General features: G+C 43.2%; 1 protein-coding gene across 6 annotated transcripts in view; it reads left to right on the top strand.

The window, feature by feature from the left end:
• Positions 1–21,051, top strand: part of PDE10A (phosphodiesterase 10A) — a 938,782-nt gene extending 917,731 nt beyond the window's left edge. For 3 of the 6 annotated variants that reach the window (XM_075596710.1, XM_075596711.1, XM_075596712.1), the window contains exon 22: positions 20,256–21,049. In XM_075596710.1, the coding sequence (XP_075452825.1) occupies positions 20,256–20,373 (118 nt within the window). In that variant the 3' untranslated portion in view covers positions 20,374–21,049. Of the gene's footprint in view, positions 1–20,255 lie in introns of all 6 variants that reach the window. The other 3 variants (XM_075596714.1, XM_075596715.1, XM_075596713.1) reach the window with 2 other exon arrangements.
• The last annotated feature ends 516 nt before the right edge of the window (positions 21,052–21,567 follow it).

The following is a 21,567-nucleotide window of genomic DNA, read 5'->3' on the forward strand; positions in this document are numbered from 1 at the left end:
ACATGCGTGAAGCTCTCTAATGGCCGCTGCGCATGAAATCGTTCTGCACATGCGCGTGTAATTCAAGATGGTGCGCTGCAAAGTTCCCATCGACCGGCTCGCCTGCCTGACTGCCAGAAAGGTCCCCCGCTGTAACGGAGGTAATCGAGGGGACCGGAGAAAATCTGGGGCTACATATATATATGCCAGACGCGACAATGATAGAGAGATAGAGAGATAGAGAGATAGAGAGATAGAGAGATAGAGAGATAGAGAGATAGAGAGATAGAGAGATAGAGAGATAGAGAGATAGAGAGATAGAGAGATAGAGAGATAGAGAGATAGAGAGATAGAGAGATAGAGAGATAGAGAGATAGAGAGATAGAGAGATAGAGAGATAGAGAGATAGAGAGATAGAGAGATAGAGAGATAGAGAGATAGAGAGATAGAGAGATAGAGAGATAGAGAGATAGAGAGATAGAGAGATAGAGAGATAGAGAGATAGAGAGATAGAGAGATAGAGAGATAGAGAGATAGAGAGATAGAGAGATAGAGAGATAGAGAGATAGAGAGATAGAGAGATAGAGAGATAGAGAGATAGAGAGATAGAGAGATAGAGAGATAGAGAGATAGAGAGATAGAGAGATAGAGAGATAGAGAGATAGAGAGATAGAGAGATAGAGAGATAGAGAGATAGAGAGATAGAGAGATAGAGAGATAGAGAGATAGAGAGATAGAGAGATAGAGAGATAGAGAGATAGAGAGATAGAGAGATAGAGAGATAGAGAGATAGAGAGATAGAGAGATAGAGAGATAGAGAGATAGAGAGATAGAGAGATAGAGAGATAGAGAGATAGAGAGATAGAGAGATAGAGAGATAGAGAGATAGAGAGATAGAGAGATAGAGAGATAGAGAGATAGAGAGATAGAGAGATAGAGAGATAGAGAGATAGAGAGATAGAGAGATAGAGAGATAGAGAGATAGAGAGATAGAGAGATAGAGAGATAGAGAGATAGAGAGATAGAGAGATAGAGAGATAGAGAGATAGAGAGATAGAGAGATAGAGAGATAGAGAGATAGAGAGATAGAGAGATAGAGAGATAGAGAGATAGAGAGATAGAGAGATAGAGAGATAGAGAGATAGAGAGATAGAGAGATAGAGAGATAGAGAGATAGAGAGATAGAGAGATAGAGAGATAGAGAGATAGAGAGATAGAGAGATAGAGAGATAGAGAGATAGAGAGATAGAGAGATAGAGAGATAGAGAGATAGAGAGATAGAGAGATAGAGAGATAGAGAGATAGAGAGATAGAGAGATAGAGAGATAGAGAGATAGAGAGATAGAGAGATAGAGAGATAGAGAGATAGAGAGATAGAGAGATAGAGAGATAGAGAGATAGAGAGATAGAGAGATAGAGAGATAGAGAGATAGAGAGATAGAGAGATAGAGAGATAGAGAGATAGAGAGATAGAGAGATAGAGAGATAGAGAGATAGAGAGATAGAGAGATAGAGAGATAGAGAGATAGAGAGATAGAGAGATAGAGAGATAGAGAGATAGAGAGATAGAGAGATAGAGAGATAGAGAGATAGAGAGATAGAGAGATAGAGAGATAGAGAGATAGAGAGATAGAGAGATAGAGAGATAGAGAGAGATAGAGAGATAGAGAGATAGAGAGATAGAGAGAGATAGAGAGATAGAGAGATAGAGAGATAGAGAGATAGAGAGATAGAGAGAGAGAGATAGAGAGAGATAGAGAGATAGAGAGAGATAGAGAGAGATAGAGAGAGATAGAGAGAGATAGAGAGAGATAGAGAGAGATAGAGAGAGATAGAGAGAGATAGAGAGAGATAGAGAGAGATAGAGAGAGATAGAGAGAGATAGAGAGAGATAGAGAGAGATAGAGAGAGATAGAGAGAGATAGAGAGAGATAGAGAGAGATAGAGAGAGATAGAGAGAGATAGAGAGAGATAGATAGATAGAGAGAGAGAGAGAGACAAAAGAAAAGAAAAAGGGTCCCACTAAAAGCACTCAAGTAAAATAAATAATAAATTGATTTATTCAATGAAAAAGACACATGAATTACACACAATAGTTAAAAACAGCCCCTCAGAACCCCCAAATATTCTGGTTTATGCACAGGCAGAGAATATGAATATATCCTAAATTAACCCTATGGATCAAGATATTGTGCAAAAATGAATGAAGCCAGAAAAAGATCAAAATAAATTATACCTGCTCATGTATCTATGGACCGGCCGGTCAAAAAAAAGGGAACAGGAGGCGCATGCGCGACGGCAGGGAGTATGGATGTGTAAGTTAAATGCTCCGTGCCCCGCTCAAATATTAAAAATTATCACACCCGAAAAAAAGTATTAAACACGGTAATAAACGCCTGAGCAGAGAGGGGAAACACACAGGATGTCATGAAAAGTAGCGAAACCGCCGAAAAAGAAGGGATTACCGGAGTATTTCGGAGGAACCCGTCGGAGCGGTGCAGGGGCTGAAATGGCGCCCAGTTCAAATGCGGGATCTGAGACAGAGCTCGAGGGAGATGAGGAGGAACCGGGAAGCCACGGTTTGATGCCAGTACGGCAATGCGACCTCGAGACTATATAAAGATTTGAAAACGCTGCTACAAGCCGAAATAAGGGTACTGACTAAAGAAGTGACAGGTCTGGGGGAGAGGACGGGAGCTCTGGAGGTGAAGATGGACCAATCCATAAAAGCCATAAAGCGGCAGGACAGAAAGGCAACAGACATGCAGGAGCAAATAAATGAGCTACATGAAAGGTAAGAAGATGCCGACAACCGGGACAGGCGCAACAATATCCGGATCAGAGGAGTACCAGAAACGGTCCTGGACTGCAAGGACTATATATCCTGGTGGATAGAAAGTGTACTTCCAGACACCCCGAAGGAGAACCTGTCCATGGACCGGTGCCACAGGGCCCTACGGGCTAAACCACTACAGTCTGAGCCGCCAAGAGATATTATTGTGCGAATGCACCATTTCCGCACTAAGGAAGCGGTCCTGCATAAAACGAGGCCACTAACAACAGTGGAGTTTGAAGGGGATAGGCTGCTAATCTTTCAGGACCTGGCACCGGCCACACTCGCCAGGCGGCGAAATCTGATACCCATCACCAGGATCCTGAGAGAGAAAGGAGTCCGGTACAGATGGACCTTCCCCTTTGGCCTATTGGTGTCTCGTGGCGGCAAAGTGGTAGTGATGAAGGATCCAGACGAGGGACCCTCCTTCCTACACAAACTGGGGCTGGGGGAAGTCCCTAACGGTGCGAACCCTGAGGAGACAACTCCAGACCCCTTATGGTCTCAAACCTCAAAGTCACCAAAAGTACAAAGAGAGAAGCAGTAAACAAAGCTTACAGAAAAGGCATTAAAGTTCCATGTTATCACATTCTTCTGTTTCCCCAGTTTTTGAGTTGGGAAGCATCTTCACAAGTTCCTTGAGTTTCTGGACGTTAACCCCCAAAAAAGTAACAGAGACGTAGCCGTGTGCCGACAACCCTATCTTTGTCAGCAATGTGAAACAAAAGACTACCCCTTTCTGAAAATAAAGTCTACCCTTACCTTAGCCTGAAAGCATGGCCAGGAGAGGAAGATGGCGGCAGCGATGAACTAACCCTGGATCCACGATGACACGCAGAAGCCGGAAGACCCTGAGGCGGGAAACAGGAGCACGAGCGCGGACGTCCATCTCGATGTGAAGTGTGATCCAAAATGGCGGCGGACCGGAAGGACGTCACGGAATGGAGACATTGCAGCGGGTGCCATCTTGGAGGGGGCAAGGCAAGGGAGAAGCGGAATAGAGGCTGACGTCACAATGCGGCGACGGGTGGAAGGCCGCAGAGGTGGCCCAATAGCGCCGGAAAATAAGATAGGGTTGGGGGAAGGAGGAAACGAGGGGTGAACGGGGGGGAGAGAGAGGAGAGCTGCAAGGTAGGGGACAGGAGGCGCAGAACGGGACAAGGGGTTGGGGGGACGCAGAGGGGAGGAAAGAGCCGGGGTGGCATAGCACGAGGGGGGAGGTGCAAAAAGGGAGGGGAAGAAGAGGAGAGGAACAGGGAGAAAGGGGACAAGCCACAAAACAGGGAGAGGAGAGAACGCAGAAAGAGGGGGGGCGAAGGCGTAAGGGGGGTATGGGGGGGAGAGACAAAAGAATATTAAGAACGGCATCAGCAGGGGTGAATAGGGGATATAGTAGAGTTAGTTGGGTTAACAGGATAAGTAGGTGAGCGCGGGATAGGGTGAAGGAGGTTAGGTCGATCCGCAATAGTCATAAGAGAGGGGGGTGGTAGAGGGATACATCAGTAGGAGTTTAGCTAGGGAAGAGAAAAGGAGGTAGATACATAGGAATAGACGAGGGCCCCACAAGAGGCAATTTCAGAGTATCAAAGGTAGAGGAGCCAGAAATAAGGACGAATGTCACAAGCAGTGTAAAGAGGGGGAGGAAAAGATTCCAGGTCAACAGAGAAGTTAAAGGGTTTGATAGTTAGTGTTAGCAAGAGAGCGGGGCAGGAGCCTTGGGGAGGGTCAAGCCCCAACGTTCGTATGGGCCAGAGGCTGGGGACGGAGAGCAAGGCTCTCCTGTTTATCAGCAAAGACCTTTGGGCGGTAACACAGGAAGAGGATTCCGGACATTACCAACTTGGACAGAGAGAGCCCAAAGGCAAGAACTTGGCGCCAGCGGTGAAGTGGCAAGGCGTGTCGAGTGCGGTTAATTCTTGTTATGCAGTATGTTTTGTTTCAGTGTTGTGTGTTGATGTACATGTGCCCCCAGGTTTTCCTCGTGTATGTTCCCCCCCCCATGTACCCACAGGTGGCCAAGGTAGAAAGCCGGGAAAGAAGAGGGAGGTTGGGGCCGGGTCCGGTGAACCCCGCAGGACACTCATCAAATTTCTTCAGAGCAGAGGTAACAAAAATAAAAATGAGTAAGGACATTGTGCTAATTTCACATAACGTTAACGGGTTCAACAGTCCAGGGAAATGACGGTTAGCCTTCAAAGATTACAAACGTAAGGGCGCAGAAATACTGTTTCTGCAGTAAACACACTTTTCACGAAACAACACCCTAAAATTCCTAGACAAAGATTTCCGAATGAGTTTCTTAGCATCGGCACAGGTGAAAAAAAGGGGTGTGGCCATATTAGTACACAATAGATTACCGTTCATAGCAGACAGCACTTCCTCTGATAAAAGACGGTAGGTACATTATAGTAATGGGATCCATTCGTGACCACCCTATCACGATGGCAGCAATATACGCCCCGAGTGAACATGCCACGGATTTCTTGAACAAATTTTTCATGAAATTACATAAGGTAGCCAAAAGACATGTAATATTGGCTGGAGACCTTAATAGGACACTCAACCCAGACTTGGACAGATGCACTAAGACTAACTCGGCCCAAGGACAGGACTCACTAACAATAACTAAGGGAATGCAGGAATGTCAACTGCTAGATATTTGGTGGGAACAGCATCAGGGTGTGAGGGAATACACGTTCTACTTGCATCCTCATGATAGATACAGCAGGATAGATTACTTCCTGGTCTCAAAGAGAATGGTCCCGGGGTTCTCTCGTACAGAGATACATGACATTTCATGGTCTGACCACGCATCTATAGAGCTGCGATGCACATTAATCCCTCTAGACAGACCTAGAGCGAATTGGAAACTAAATGAGATCTTATTGAAAATACCAGATTTGGAACAAGAGGTGGAAGAACAAATTAAGTTGTATTTTGAAGAGAATAAAGGTAGTGTGGCGACAACCTCCACACTGTGGGAAGCTTATAAAGCCACCCTTAGGGGCGTGCTGATAAATTTGGCCGCCAAAAGGAAAAAGAAATTAAAGGAGTTGGAAAAGCAACTAGTGGAGCTTTCCACCAAACACAAAGAGCGGAAACAAAACCAAACGTTAAAACAATTATTAGACACTAAAACGAAGTTAAATCTCCTTCTAACCTCCCAAGCGGAGAAAGAAATGACGTGGTCTGGCCGAAAGTATTATGAAAAGGATAACAAGCCAGGTACACTACTTGCCAATAAGCTAAAAAATAAGCTTCCAAATGATCATATTCACGCTATACGTACGCAGGGGGGTGACCTTACGTCTAATCCGGGGCAGATTGTGGAGGAGTTCAGAGCGTACTACGAAAAACTCTACAATGGCGATAAAGTCACTCACAACCTTAAAACAAAAGAGGCATTAAAAACGTTCCTAAAAGAGGCAAATTTGCCCACGTTGAGCAGAGGAGAGAGGGAAGCATTACAGGCAAACTTTAATTATGACGAACTCTCTGAGGTAATTAAGTCACTGAAGTCAGCTAAAGTGCCAAGACCAGATGGTTTTTCTAATTTATATTACAAAAAATATCTCAAATTCCTGGCACCCCATATGTTAAACTTGTTTAATGAAATATTAGCGGGGGCCTCCTTCCCAACGCAAATGCTACAGGCCTCTATATCATTGATCCGTAAGCCTGGAAAGGACCCAGCAGACTGTAAGAGCTACCGGCCCATATCCCTGATCAATTCAGATATCAAAATCTATTCCAAACTTATAGCAAACAGGGTGGGTAGTGTTCTTCCCAGGCAATCCACGCGGATCAGGTGGGGTTTATCGGAGGCAGACAGGCGGCAAACAATACCAGGAGGATAATTGATTTGATTGATGTGGCTCAAAAGAAAAATATACCCTCCATGGCATTAAGTTTGGATGCTGAGAAAGCCTTCGATAGGATAGATTGGCCCTACCTAAAAGAAACACTCAGGGCATTTGGGTTTGAAGGACGCCTATTAGGAGCCATCTTAGCGCTACACGAGGGCCCAACGGCAAGGGTGAGACATCAGGGCTTCCCCTCAGAACAATTTAAAATTCGCAGCGGAACAAGGCAGGGTTGCCCTTTGTCCCCACTGCTGTTCGCCCTCTGCATAGAACCCCTGGCGGCGCACATTCGGCACAGTCCAGACATAGCAGGAATCTCAATGGAAGACCAGGTACATAAGGTTGCTTTATATGCGGATGATGTGATTTTAACATTATCAAAACCACTCACCTCTCTGCCTAATGTTTTTGGAATTCTGGGTAAATTCAACCAAATCTCGGGATTCAAAATCACTCAGACCAAATCTGAAGCCCTCAACATAAGTCTACCCAAAGAGGTGGAAAAATTAATAGATATAAACTTTAATTTTAAGTGGCAAGCCTCCGCTATCAAATATTTAGGGGTTTACATCACAAGGGATTACAAAACACTTTACAAAGCTAATTACCCCAGATGGATTAAGACTTTGGGGGAGGATCTCAGGACGTGGATGAAGGGGGGCATCTCCTGGATTGGGAGGATCCACAGCGTGAAGATGAATCTCCTCCCAAGGATGTTATATCTATTCCAAAGTTTGCCCATACCTATAGTACATGCGGACATCCTCTCCCTACAGTCACAAATTATGAAATGTATTTGGAATAAGAAAAGCCCAAGGATTGAAAAGAGACTCCTGATGAGGCCTACTACGAAAGGGGGACTGGCAGTACCTTGCTTGTTAGCTTATTACAAGACGGCCCAATTGTGCCAAATCGTTCAATGGCACACAGATCCGAAATTAAAGAGGTGGGTGGAATTAGAGAAAAGTTGTTGTGCACCAACAGAGCTACAGAACTTAATCTGGCTCCCCAAAAGAGGACGAAGGAACATGAGGGTTTCGCTGCAGACCACAGTCAACTCCTTACGGATTTGGAGGCCACTAAATTTAGTTGCAATCTCACCTCCAGGGAATCATTAATGACGCCGATAATAGACAATCCAGACTTCGCTCCAGGGATGAATAGAAAGAATTTATTAATCTGGATACAGTTGGGTATTACCCGACTGCTAGATCTGGAGGGAAGGAAATTTATTAAAACATTTGAACAAATTAAATCCACAAAGGATATACCTAACACGGAATTCTTTAGATACCTCCAGATCCGTGATTTCTATAACAAATTCCCAATTAGGCCAGCAAGAACAAATTTTGAGCAGCTGTGTTCCAGAGGATCGGACACAAGGGGACTGACTTCTCAAATGTACAGGGAAGTGATCTGTCCTGAGACCAAGGAGCAAATAAAACTCAGTTACATCAGATAGTGGGAAACAGACTTAGGGGAGACATTAGAGGACGAGGATTGGGACAGGATTCTGCAGGCTGCAGCCCGGAGCTCAGTCTGCACCACATTAAAGGAGAACGCATATAAGGTCCTTATGCGGTGGTATTACACCCCAGCTAGATTAGCTAAATTTGTTAAGGGATACTCCCCGCTGTGCCCAAAGCAGTGCGGGGAAGTAGCAGATCTGAAATATATGCTGTGGTCTTGCCCAAAAGTGGTCCCGATTTGGGAACAAATTAGAGAATGGTTACAGAGGATGCTCGGTTTAGAGATCCCCCTGGACCCGTGTGTGTTCATGCTGGGCAGACAAGTCCAGGGTTTGTCATCGCGCATCTGACGACTGCCACAAGATGCGAGATCGCAGCATTGTGGAAGCAAAATGAATTACCAGTTATCCCCAAAATTAGGAATAGAATTTGGCATGTATGCCAGATGGAGCAATTGACGAGTTTAGTCAATGACACCGGCTCAAACTTTCTAAAAGTCTGGATGCCTTGGTTGGCGCAAACAGACATTCCAGGGGTGGATAGCGCTGCAATATTACATTGATAGTAACAAATGCGTTCTCCTCTGATAACACAGGATCGGACACCACATAGTTACGGACAGGTAGGTTCACCGACTACGATGATAGCTAGGACAGAGTAACAACGAGAAATAGGGGTGGAGTTGAAAGAAAGCCCTCGGGGATACCTGGCGGTGACCCAAGATCGGCAGACCGGATCCGAGAACCTAGCACAGGACGCACAGATCCACCTAAGCCACCCTTCCCCACCTCCTCCCTCCCTTAGTGTGCCCCCCCCCGCCCCCCCCATTGGGTCCTTTGTTTGGTATGTCTTGTAGGTCTTGTCCAGTGTTGTCTGTTGTTTACAATATTGGCCATAGGTAGGAATGGTGTTTGAGATAAATTGTTGGTATGCAATATAATGGTTGGTGGCACAATGTATGCTTGTTACAAACCAATAAAAAAAATTGTAGTTGAAAAAAAAAAAAAAAGGGAACAAAAACCTGGGCACTAGAATAATCTACCTAAATGCTGCATAACAGTACCATTCAATCACCAAAGTAAGTATATGACATATATAACCACAGTAAAGGAGCCATGCTAGATAACTAAATAGTCACCATAAAATGAAATGCATGCTGATCCTGAAAAGGAGATTGAGTGAAGGCATGAATTGTAGAGATTAGTGTCAAGCAGTGATCCAGAGCAGGATTGAGGGGGTTTCTAGGGCCCCTTGCTTCGTCCGGGGGCTTAAAGTAATTGCATCCGATCAGTCTTAAAAGGACACTAACAATTAGTGTAATCCAATAGCGCTGCGAGCAGAACAGCTGATTAATCAAAGTACATTGAAAGCTGCATAGTAATGCACTAGGTAAAGGTCACACTGTGAAGAGGCAGCACCGATCATGCAAGAAGACCTTGGATTGGTTCCCACACTCCATCCAACCAATCGGAACCACGGAAGCTTCCTACATCCAAATCCCGCGAGAATACGGGCGGCGGCTGTAAACTGCACCGAGACAGCAGCAGGAGTCACAATCCAGCATTGAAGATGAACGTTTGATGTTGTCATCACGTGAGGAAAGGCTGTGATTAGTTCCTCTTCCGTCTATAGCCAAACTGGAGAGGAGGGGGAGATAAATTAGCATACATAAACAAATAATGATTGAGCTTGCATAGGCAACAGGAAGAAGGGACAGAGGGAGACCATGTAAGAAGTTCAATGCACAAGTAATACAACTAAAAACAAACACACAGAAATAGTGTGCCATGGAGTTATGAGATAAATCAGTAAGATTAGAATTACACCCTGAGGATAATAATAATTTATATTAAGTTGGATAAATCATTAATAAATGAAATGCGATTAGCATACCCAAGTTAATAAATGTTTAAATGTATGTTAACATATGTGCATGTGTGATGTGTGATGAGACAATAAATTGTTAATAAATACTATATATAGTGCACTAAATTTATATATCCTGATATATAAGGATAAAAACTAAAAAATGTACTATAGATAACCTAATATAATATAAGTAATGTATGTGTTAATAATAATGAAGAACTATGAGAAATATGTAGAAAGAAATAATTGAACGAATTAAGCTGATAAGGTGTAGAAATCTCTCATACTGATCTGAGGGGAGACATGGAGATCTCCCCACTACAGGAACATGGCATAGCCAGTGTATTCGTTGAGGCCATGTGGAAGAAGAGTGCCCAGTGTGAAAATCCACCGGCACTCTCTCTGTAGCAGGAGCCTCTCCATGTCTCCTCCCCGCAGACCTAATGAAACATGATCAATTGCAAAGGCTCTAAGAAGAGCAAAATTGGAGTCATGGAAATTCCTAAAGTGTCTCGCTACTGTAGTGAGCTTTTTGCCCTTACTGTGGTCTTGATCTGCATTTTTTATGTTTCTGACATGTTCCAAGACGCGGAAACGAAGTTCCCGCGTCGTCATGCCAATATAAATCTTTGGACATGGACACGATAAGTAGTATATTACTGCCTTGCTCTTACAATTGAGAGGCATTCTGATGTTAAATGTTCTGGATTTGTGTGTATTAGAAAAAGTAGAAGTGTTACTCATGTATTGGCATGCCGAACAAGTTCTGCAGGCCAAGAATCCTGGTGTAATTTTCCTGGAGAGAAAGTGGGTGACCCCCCTGCTGCACTGTAGTGGCTCTGAACCAGTTTATCTCTCAGGTTGGGAGCTCTGCGGCTTACCAGATCAACTGATGGTCCTAGGACTTGACATAGATCAATGTCTGATCGTAAAAGATGCCAATGTTTTTTAATTGCCCTACGATAGTTTTGACAGTTTTTTTCATGTGGCATTAAATCTGAGTTTCTTGTCCGGTTCCACTTCATTGTCCTCCCCTGCAACCATAAGAGAAGACCGAGATCTAGCCTCACTAATTCTCCTTGCCCGTTTGATAGAGGTCCTGCTGTATCCTCACTGTAAAAATCTCGAAGTCATCTCATTGGCCCTAAGTGTGTAGATTGCTTTTGTAGAGCAATTCGTCTCAGTCTCAGGAACTCTCCCACCGGTATACCCCTTATCTGGTGAGGCGGATGACCACTACTAGCATGAAGAATAGAATTAGTAGCGGTCTTTTTACGGAAAATGTCCATCTCTATGTAACCTTCATCGTTGAGAGAGATCCTGAGATCCAAGAATTCAACTGAATCCTGACTGGAGACCGACGTGAGCTTGATGTTAAATTGATTCTGATTGAGGCCATCGATGAACATCCCTGGATCCCATGGCGAACCATCCCAGAAAATGAGGATGTCATCAATGAACCTCAACCAAAGAATCACATGACTAACCCCAGAGTCAAAATCGTCCTGAATGACCACCTCCCTTTCCCAAAAACCTAAAAATAAGTTGGCATAGGAGGGCGCACAAGTGGCACCCATCGCCATTCCCCTGATCTGCAAATAAAATTGGCATTTGAAAAGAAAATAATTAAGGGTCAAAATAAATTGTAAAAGATCCAACAAAAATTCTACCAACTCAGGGGCCAGGCCGCTCCTCGAGAGATAGTACTGCACTGCTTGTAACCCGTCATTGTGATGGATGTTAGTGTATAATGATTCGACATCGCAGGTAGCTAGCACAGTACCACCCTCTGGGGCAACCTGGTCCAGTCTGAGGAGCACCTCAGTCATGTCCCTCAGATGAGATGGCAATGTTTCTACAATGGGGATTAAAAACCGATCAAGGAAATGGCAGATGGGCTCACAGAGCCCTCTTATGCCAGATACTATGGGTCTGGTGGGCGGGTGGGGTCTTTGTGGACTTTGGGTAGTATATAAAAAGTCGGAACTACTGGGAACCTGGAGATCAAGACCAAGCTCTGTCTGGTGGTAATGATGCCCTGTGAGACAGCCTCTGTGATGAGTTTATCTAGATCATATTTAAACTTGTCTGTAGGGTCCCTCAGCTGACGTAAAGCTTCCCTTTCGTACATACTCTTCCCTTTCGTACATATATACAACATTCCCACCTTTGTCAGAGGGCTTAATCTCCAGGTCCCGCAGATCTTGTAGTTCCTTTGTGGCGCATGTCTGTCCTCAAGTCAGGTTCCTAGGGCCTTGAAGTTTCACTAGGCTGGAGAACTCACGTGAGACCAAGTCTGCAAAGATTTCGATCTGTGATGATGTCTGCAGTGGAGGACAAAAAACAGATTTAGGGACCAGACTGGACAAAGCTGCAGAAGCAATATTATCAACAGACGCAGCCTGGGCACCCACCTCCTCCCCCAGACTAGCATCTAAATCCATAATTAAATTCCGTTCCTGAGTATTCCAGATTTGACTGGAAGTGCTCGCATCAGCATCAATATCCTGTGTTTTTTTAGCGTAAAACTTATGCAATAGAAGCTTCCTGTAAAATAAATGCAGGCCCTTGACCCAGTCAAATGTGTCCACCGATGAAGTTGGTGAAAAAGACAGTCCCAATTTGAGTACTGTCTCTTGATCCATAGTCAAAGACACCTCCGATAGGTTAATGATTTGAAGGTCTTCTACTTTTTTGTTTTGTGGTTCTTGTTGCCTCCCCTCCGAAGATCCACTACCGAGGCTCCCAGGGTTTTGTCTCTGAGAGTTCATTTTTACCTCTACGTGTTGTGGATCTCCTTTTGTCTTGTGGTCTGCCCCTAAAAAAGACACATTATCATGATTGCCAATGTCAGGACCTCTCACATCACTGTCTGAGGAGTCAATATCTGTGGTTAGAAATCCTGATGTAGGATCCGTGATGTTAGTCTGAACTCTTGTGAATTTCTTTTTGCGTCTATTCTGGCGATTATGTCACCATTTATAAACTTTTTGAAGTTTGAAATCCTGTGAATCTCTGAAGAATTTATTTTTCTTGAAAGTGATGAGTTCTGATGTATACGCCTCTGTCACGAGAGAACAGCACATATATACAATAACCGGGCTATATTGAACAAGACTAGGATATAGTAAACGGAATGAGTTTATTTCCTATGAGCAGAACAGACAATACATCAAGCAAATAACATTACAGAAATATTTACACTTACTGAGGTTGGACAAGTAGATTTTCAGCCGAATAGCAGCTCCTTAGTTGTTATAGGTCACAACAAGCACAACAAAACGACAGCAACAAGCAACCAAAACAGGAATAAGGGGTGCACGCAACTATATAGATGCCGACCCCCATTCCTACCATGGCAGTTCAGTTATTGGTGAAGACAAATCTTGACCCAATCACAGGTTGCCAGGTAACGCAAAAAGCTGGGTTTACCCAGCCCCTCATTAATACAAACCTCTCCTGTGGCTACTTGGCCAGCCCATTTATAAAAAACTATGACATAATGCCTTCGTTGCCATCCTGTCTAGCAAAAAATGCTTATGGGGCAGGGGTCTTTCATGTAGGGTGTCACTTTTTGACAGGTGAAATGGTTATCACCTAGTTGTGGGACCTGGCTACATATGCAATGAAGCCTTTCAAGTGGCCTCCTTTGATTGTACAATTACATATCAAAGGGGCCATTTGGCGAGCCTCCAAACTTATATCCAAAGTTATAGTAAAAACAGTGATAACATAACTATTTCTCCCATATTTTAAATCAGATTAACAATATCTATGCAACCTGTGTTCGTTGCATAGGAAAGCATATCCAAATTTCAGCCTTGTAGCACAAACACATACAGAGATATGGTCCTATGGGGTTTACATTATGACAAATACACAGTTAACCCTCTCTCCATGTTAATACATAACATAGCAATGAATTCTACTGAAGCAGGGGGATGCAGATCAACACATACACAATATGGTTAACCCTTTCCCTCCCGACATGATTTCTACACACAGGAATATAACACAGACTGCTGGGGGAATACAGCTCAGACCAGGGGCAATTCTGCTGAAGCAGGGGGATGCAGATCAACATATACACAGATCCCATTAACCCCTCATACCCGGATCAGGACAGCCTCCAAATCTTTTTCAATTTGATTCACACTCACATTAGCAGAGGGCTCCAAAGTGGTTTTAATAGTTTCAATTTGGTTCGTCAGTGATTGTAAAATGGTACTATCATTAGCGATCAAAATCTGCATCAACTCAGCTGAACACTGATTCAGGGTTTCTTCCCATCTAAGTTTCAAAGCAGAATCGCCAAATTCAAAAGACGGGAAGACCTGAATCCTCAAAACCCTCGGGATTAGATGTAACTCTAAATAGCGCAATAAAGAAATTCTATTCCACCAGGTTTTAGCTCTCTTTTCTAAAAGAAATTTGAGAGAATTAAGTAAATCGCCTGGTGGGGCCAAGGACAAGGTCTCATCATTAATATCAGTGAGAGTATCTAATGAAAAAATATCATCAGCATTTAAAATCCACCGCTGCTCGCAGCTAGAAAAATCCATGGAACAAATCAGAATAATATGAACAATCTAATTGTGCTAGGCTAAAGAAACCCAGCAACTGGGTGAATAATATCAAAAACTAACATGTAAGCCTATATATACAGTGTTCGACAAACCTATACATTTGCACGCCCCGGGCGAGTGGATTTAACATCGTGGCGAGCTCCTATTGGCCCAAGCAGCACACGTTTGGTACTAGGTGGCGAGTAGATTTTTTTGTTCGGCAAGTAGATTTTTTGGTAATTTGTCGACCACTGTGTATATATATATATATATATATATATATATATATATATATATATATATATATATATATACAGTGTTCGACAAACCTATACATTTGCTCGCCCCGGGCGAGTGGATTTAACCCCCGGGCGAGTAAATATTGGCCCAAGCAGCACACGTTTGGTACTAGGTGGCGAGTAGATTTTTTTGTGTGGCGAGTAGATTTTTTGGTGATTTGTCAACCACTGTATATATATATATATTATATATATATATATATATATATACACTACCGACACACTTTATTGCAGCACGGCTAGCACCGCAAACCGGGGGATGCCCCGGCGTGCTAGCCGCACTCCCTCAGCGTGCCGCGCATCACCGATGCGTGGGCACGCATCATCGGGTGCCTGCGCCCCCTGCATGCGCGTCCAGGGCTCCCCGAGGGAGCCCTGGTGTCCCGCGATGTGGGGGACGGCGGCAGGGGGTTCCGGGGGACCCGGCGGACCCGGCAGCGGGAGGGAGAGCGCCCCGATCGGAGGGCGCTATTCCGCTGCTTCGGCGCGCGCCCGGCACCCTCCGGCGCGCGCCAGGTTACTGCTGCGGCCGAGAACGGGCAAATGCTCGAATAAACTCGGCCGCAGCAGTATATGAGAAAGAATGACCTAGGTGCAAAAGAAACCCAGGGAGAGAAAGAAAACCAGCCTCTCCCTGGGTTTTTTGCGCCTAGGTCATTCTTTCTCGTACATTTTATATCGGCAATTGTGGAGCCGTGGACTTATGTGGCAGTGGATCTAACAGGGTCAGTCAGTATTTAAAGGGTTAATACCTCTCGTTTATAAATTGAATTGGCTAGTTGCAGTTTTCTACCAAATACTGTATTTGATATCTTGTTGGGAGTTGCGCTGTATGTTTCCTGTATATTATATATATATTTATTAAGGTTATGGTGGGTAAAAAAAGTGACAAAAACCCTCCACAGTAAAGCATAAAGCAACTGTAAATATTACTGTATATTCATTTGCATGTCTTAGACAGGTCTGCAACCCTGTCTTTCACCATTATCGCCCAGCACACAGCACTTCCACTGCAGCAAGGGATTCTGGGAAAAGACATGCAAATGAGCACACAGTGCCACCTTTTATCTCAAGCTCACATTACATGAACAACCCTTAGTTGTAATACAGTAATATTTATAGTTGCTTTATGCTTTACTGTGGAGGGTTTTTGTCACTTTTTTTTACCCACCATAATCTTAATAAGTGTGGTGATTACCAACTCTTAATCTCATTTGAGCAAAAGCCAGCAACCAACCTCACACTGATGATACCCATCAAGGTTGAAACATGTCTGTGAGTGGGTTTACTGGCTTTGCATCTCCCAAGCCCTTGCTTAAAAGCTGCGTCTAAAATAGCATTTATTGGCTAAGGGTTGTTCATGTAATGTGAGCTTGAGATAAAAGGTGGCACTGTGTGCTCATTTGCATGTCATTTCCCAGAATCCCTTGCTGCAGTGGAAGTGCTGTGTGCTGGGCGATAATGGTGAAAGACAGGGTTGCAGACCTGTCTAAGACATGCAAATGAATATACAGTAATATTTACAGTTGATGATGATATATATATATACAGTGTTCGACAAACCTATACATTTGGAACACACAATAGATGCCGCAATCAAATCACCCTTGTGTGATTAAATAATCAGTTAACCAGAGGTCAAGGTAAAAGGTAACCCTCTGGTGGTGCTACCGACCCAAAGGAATAATATGACTAAAAAGGAGGGAGAGTAGGGTCAAAAAGGTGCACTCAAATGCTGAATTATGAAAAATAGAAATGGACTTTATTAACAAAGAGTATAAAAAACACAAAAGACAGACCCACACAAATCACATGTCAGATCGCTATGCGACACAACGTAAAAACATCAAAGAGGAGAATATATTGTTACCCTGCTTTGGCTCTTATCAGACCAATTGTACCTCTTTGATGTTTTTACGTTGTGTCGCATAGCGATCTGACATGTGATTTGTGTGGGTCTGTCTTTTGTGTTTTTTATACTCTTTGTTAATAAAGTCCATTTCTATTTTTCATAATTCAGCATTTGAGTGCACCTTTTTGACCCTACTCTCAAACCTATACATTTGCTCGCCCCGGGCGAGTGGATTTAACATCGTGGCGAGCGCCTATTGGCCCAAGCAGCATACGTTTGGTACTAGGTGGCGAGTAGATTTTTTTGTGTGGCGAGTAGATTTTTTGGTGATTTGTCAACCACTGTGTATATATATATATATATATATATATATATATATATATATATATATATATATATATATATATATATATATATATATATATATATACATACATACATGTAGAGGTATCAGTACCGTGTTAGCCGAGCTTCAATAATCAAAAAAATAAAAAAATAAATAGATGATACCGTTCTGTGGCTAACGAAATGCTTTTATTTGTGCGAGCTTTCGAGATACACTGATCTCTTCTTCCGGCGATGTTACAATGAATGAAGCAAGGATTACTTAAAAACAGTGTCTCTTGGAATGTTATCTGTGCTGGTCCTTCCCCCGATGTGGATGTGTTTTATGGCTAGAGGTGTCAAAGGGTTACTGAAAGCAAGTGAAGAAAGAGTGTGTATGTGTATCAGTGTGAATAAGAATGAATGGAGAGCCCACAGTATAAACAGTGCTCTACACAAGGTGTGTGTGGAGTGAGAGGGGATATAAATGGTGTGGGTGGGTGTGGAAATGTGAGAGTTTGTAGCACAACTAAAAGTGTGTGTGGATACTATGTGGTCCCTATTGGTGTATAGGGATGGAAAAATAAGGAGTATGGTATGTGTGAGAGACAGCTGTGTGTGCATACATATAGCACAGTATGTACAGACATGGCCTTTAGCGCTCATGGGAAGAGAGTTCGCTAGTGTCAGTAATGACTCATAAAATTTCGATCTCTGTTTAGGCCACTGCTAAGTGTCCCGAACAGTTGCATAAATTTGTATTCATGCAACCGTCTCTCTTTCGGGGTTTTAAGATTACCTTTGAGTATGGCAACCCTCAGATCGTTCATCTTATGGCCAGAGTCAGAGAAATGTTCGCCAACAGGACTGTCTCTTGTTCCGCGTGTGATGCTGTGGCGATGCAGGTTCATTCTCTTGTTTAGCCCCTGCCCTGTCTCACCTATGTAGTAGCAGCCCCCTGGGCATTTCATGCACATGATGAGGTACACAACATTGCTGGAAGAACAGGTGAACCTTCCTCTGATTTTGTATTCCCGATTCCTGTGTGGTATTTGTATTGTGTCCGCTGTGTAGAGCATTGCGCAGGTTTTGCATCTTGGGTCCTGGCATGGTTTTGTCCCGCATTCAGTTGTACTGCTGAATACTTTACTCCTCACCATAATATTCTTGAGATTATGGGGTTGTCTGTATGATTACTGCTGAATACTTTACTCCTCACCATAATATTCAAGAAGTGATCTCCTTGAATACAAACAGAAGGAGACAAGGAGACAAGCGACAGGGTACCTTTGGTGGTCACATATAACCCACACCTAGGAGCCCTACGCAAGATCGCCAGGAAACTACAACCCATCCTCCAGGAAGATACAAGACTGCAACAGGTCTTCCCTGAAGCACCCTTATTATCATACATACAACCCCATAATCTCAAGAATATTATGGTGAGGAGTAAAGTATTCAGCAGTACAACTGAATGCGGGACAAAACAGAGTTAACCTAAAGGTTACTAGGTCCCATAGCTTCACTGATCCACGGATCCGATGTTGATACTGCGAAGCTTCCGCCTCTACGTTGGGTGGGTCCCTTGTGGATTGTACCACCGTAAACAATGTCTTTATTAATGTAGGGCGATCTGTGTCCTGGACCACAGGCCGCAGCCACCGTGCGGTGTCTCCTAGTGTCCCTAACACTAATATTGCTAAGCACGGCAGGGTTCCTATCTGAGGGGCAAGTCCCTATCGCAACCACAAACTATGTGGGGGTCGGGGCCTAGCTGGGGCATAATAGGGGATATCTGGCCTAGTGCAGATGCCAATGACATCTGCACATATAACTTACTCCTTCCTTGTCCCAGCGCCAACTGCCACTTTTCTAACTGTCAGCTCAAACGTCAAGCACACCCAAAGTTCCAGTCTCCCCTCAGGAGATTCTAGCAGCCCTATTGGCTGTACTGCGTCATGTGTTGTGCAGCCCTGGGGCTGCTGGAACCTTTGCATGTGCAAATCTTTTCGGTGCATGCAAGCGCAAAAAAAAAATGGCCGCGCCCTTACCGGCTACCCGCCTTCAGTGGAGGTGATGAGAACTAAAGGGAGGACCAGGCTACATTAATAAAAAAAAATCCAATAATCAATTGTATGGAAAAGATGGAATACTTTGTGGAGGCTTCTGGCAGCCGAACCGTTGGATGTACCACATCCACAAAGATCTAGTAGAAAAAAAAGAAAAACATGCGTTCCATGCTTAATAATGATAAAACATAAATTCAAAATCAAGTAAAAAACTATTGAATGCATCGTTAGTGGTGCGATACGGACGTCCAATGATGTCACTACATTAGGCCTCTACCCTAGCCTTGCAGAGTGACGTCATTGAAGAGGATTGAGTGGAGCGAAGCTATTTCACTAGATAGGTAATTCACTGACCTAAGACTTTCTGACAATTACCCAATAGTCTATTTGTGACATACATTATTTGGCAATCGGTCCATGTGAATGCTTATTCCTGGTATAACCTTTCGGCAATCTGCTGATTTGATTCCTGGTACCTGGATGGTCATTATTAACATATTCTCTCCAATTGTCTTCTCTCTACCCCTTTGTATCTAAAGCCCTCTCCCGCCTTAAACCCTTCTCTCTGACTGCCCCACACCTATGGAATGCCCTTCCCCTCAATATCCGACTAGCACCCTCTCTATCCACCTTTAAGACCCACCTTCAAACACACTTGCTTACAGTCAAGCATACAGTATGAGTAGCTCCATGGCTGACAATTAACACCTCATACATTAACCTTTGCCCCTTGCAGATGCACTTACCAGAACACCCTCCTACTGTCTGTACGTTCTTCCTACCAACAAATTAGATTGTAAGCTCTTTGGAGCAGGGACTCCTTTTCCTAGATGTTACTTTTATGTCTGAAGCACTTCTCCCCTTTTTGTGTTATTTATATTATTTATATAATTGTCACGTATATTACTGCTGTGAATCGCTATGTACATTAATGGAGCTATATAAATAAAGACATGCATACATAAAATGCTTTTTATCTACCTAATTGTGTAAGTGCATATCGCACCACTCAAGATGCACTAAATTGTTTTTTACTTTATTACACCATTTATACACACACTTACACAATTTATAAATTGTATTGATGACAGTAACATACTGTGAAACATTTTACCTATATTTTTTCCCTTTAGGGATAATCTAAACCAGTGGGAGAAAGTGTCTACAGCAGAAGACACTGCATTATGGATTCCTTCCCAGTCACTGGCAACAGAGTCACCAGATTCGCTTCCAGTTAAGATCGATAATTAATCAGAATTGGCCACCTTCGTCACCTCCTATCTTATTGGAAAAATATCTTTATTTCCTGAATGAAGGACAGGAGGGGAGAAAAAGCCACCATTTAAACTAATAGAAAATAATATACTTGGAATATTCTTTGTTGGTCAAATGTCTACCATATATATAACATTAAAAAGACAATGAAATCATAACTGCAACAAATTCATCTTTAAAGGTTGAGGAAGTTACCTTTTTTAGAAGCTGCATTGATGAAATTGAACATAAATGTGACCTGGATAATTACTTTAAAGGGTACTTTGAGACTATAATTTACTTTTTTCAACTGGTACTTTTAAAATTCTGCCTCTGGCTTAAACAATAATGTGGCCTGGCAGTCTTGAAACAAACTATACATATACAGGAGTGTTTGATTACATCAGTGTAAGCTCTTGCTGAACACCTCTGCAGCTGTTATAATATTCATTTTTGTATGCATATACACCTACGTATACATTTATATAACACTACTTGTTACAGATGTGAAAAAAACAAAGATAACAGCACGAACACACATTAAATGATGAATCAGAGTAGCTATTCCAGAGCCTCAGTTATGGCAGAGTGTGACATTCCGACACATATTTACTAACCCCCGGAAGACACCTTCAGGCTCATTCAAGTAAATACGCTTTAATGAGTCTTTCGGCATAGCACCGCTTAGTGAATGCTGGACTATATGTCTCAAAATGTAAATATATATATATATATATATATATATATATATATATATATTGTGACAGAAACCAGGGGATGGTAATAAATTCCATATATAGGGCTCCCAGGATACTGAACAGTTTCTGTCCTGTTTAGTCAGAACAGGGCAGCCTCATAATACATGCACTCCATCCCACAGTTTGGCAAGTGCTGGAACTGAGGTATGAGGGATCCAGACCAGAGTTTGTTTGCTGCCTGATTTCTGTCACCTGTCCTGCTTATTAGAAATCAGGTACTTAAGACAGATTTCCTGTTTCCTCTCCCCTCTCCCCCAAGAGCCTGGAGGCAGGAAGGCTGCTGGTATCAGAGAGGGGAAAAGCCTCTCCGCAAACAGGTTAAAACATTCTGTTCTTTTTTGTCTAAAACTGCGAAGTTACTTATTTTGTTGTTGGAAGTGGAAAAGCCACTTCCACCCTGAGTTAGGGAAATACCTAAGTTAAGTTATCGCTC

Source organism: Ascaphus truei, chromosome 4, assembly GCF_040206685.1.
Source record: "Ascaphus truei isolate aAscTru1 chromosome 4, aAscTru1.hap1, whole genome shotgun sequence".
Classification (NCBI taxonomy): domain Eukaryota; kingdom Metazoa; phylum Chordata; class Amphibia; order Anura; family Ascaphidae; genus Ascaphus; species Ascaphus truei.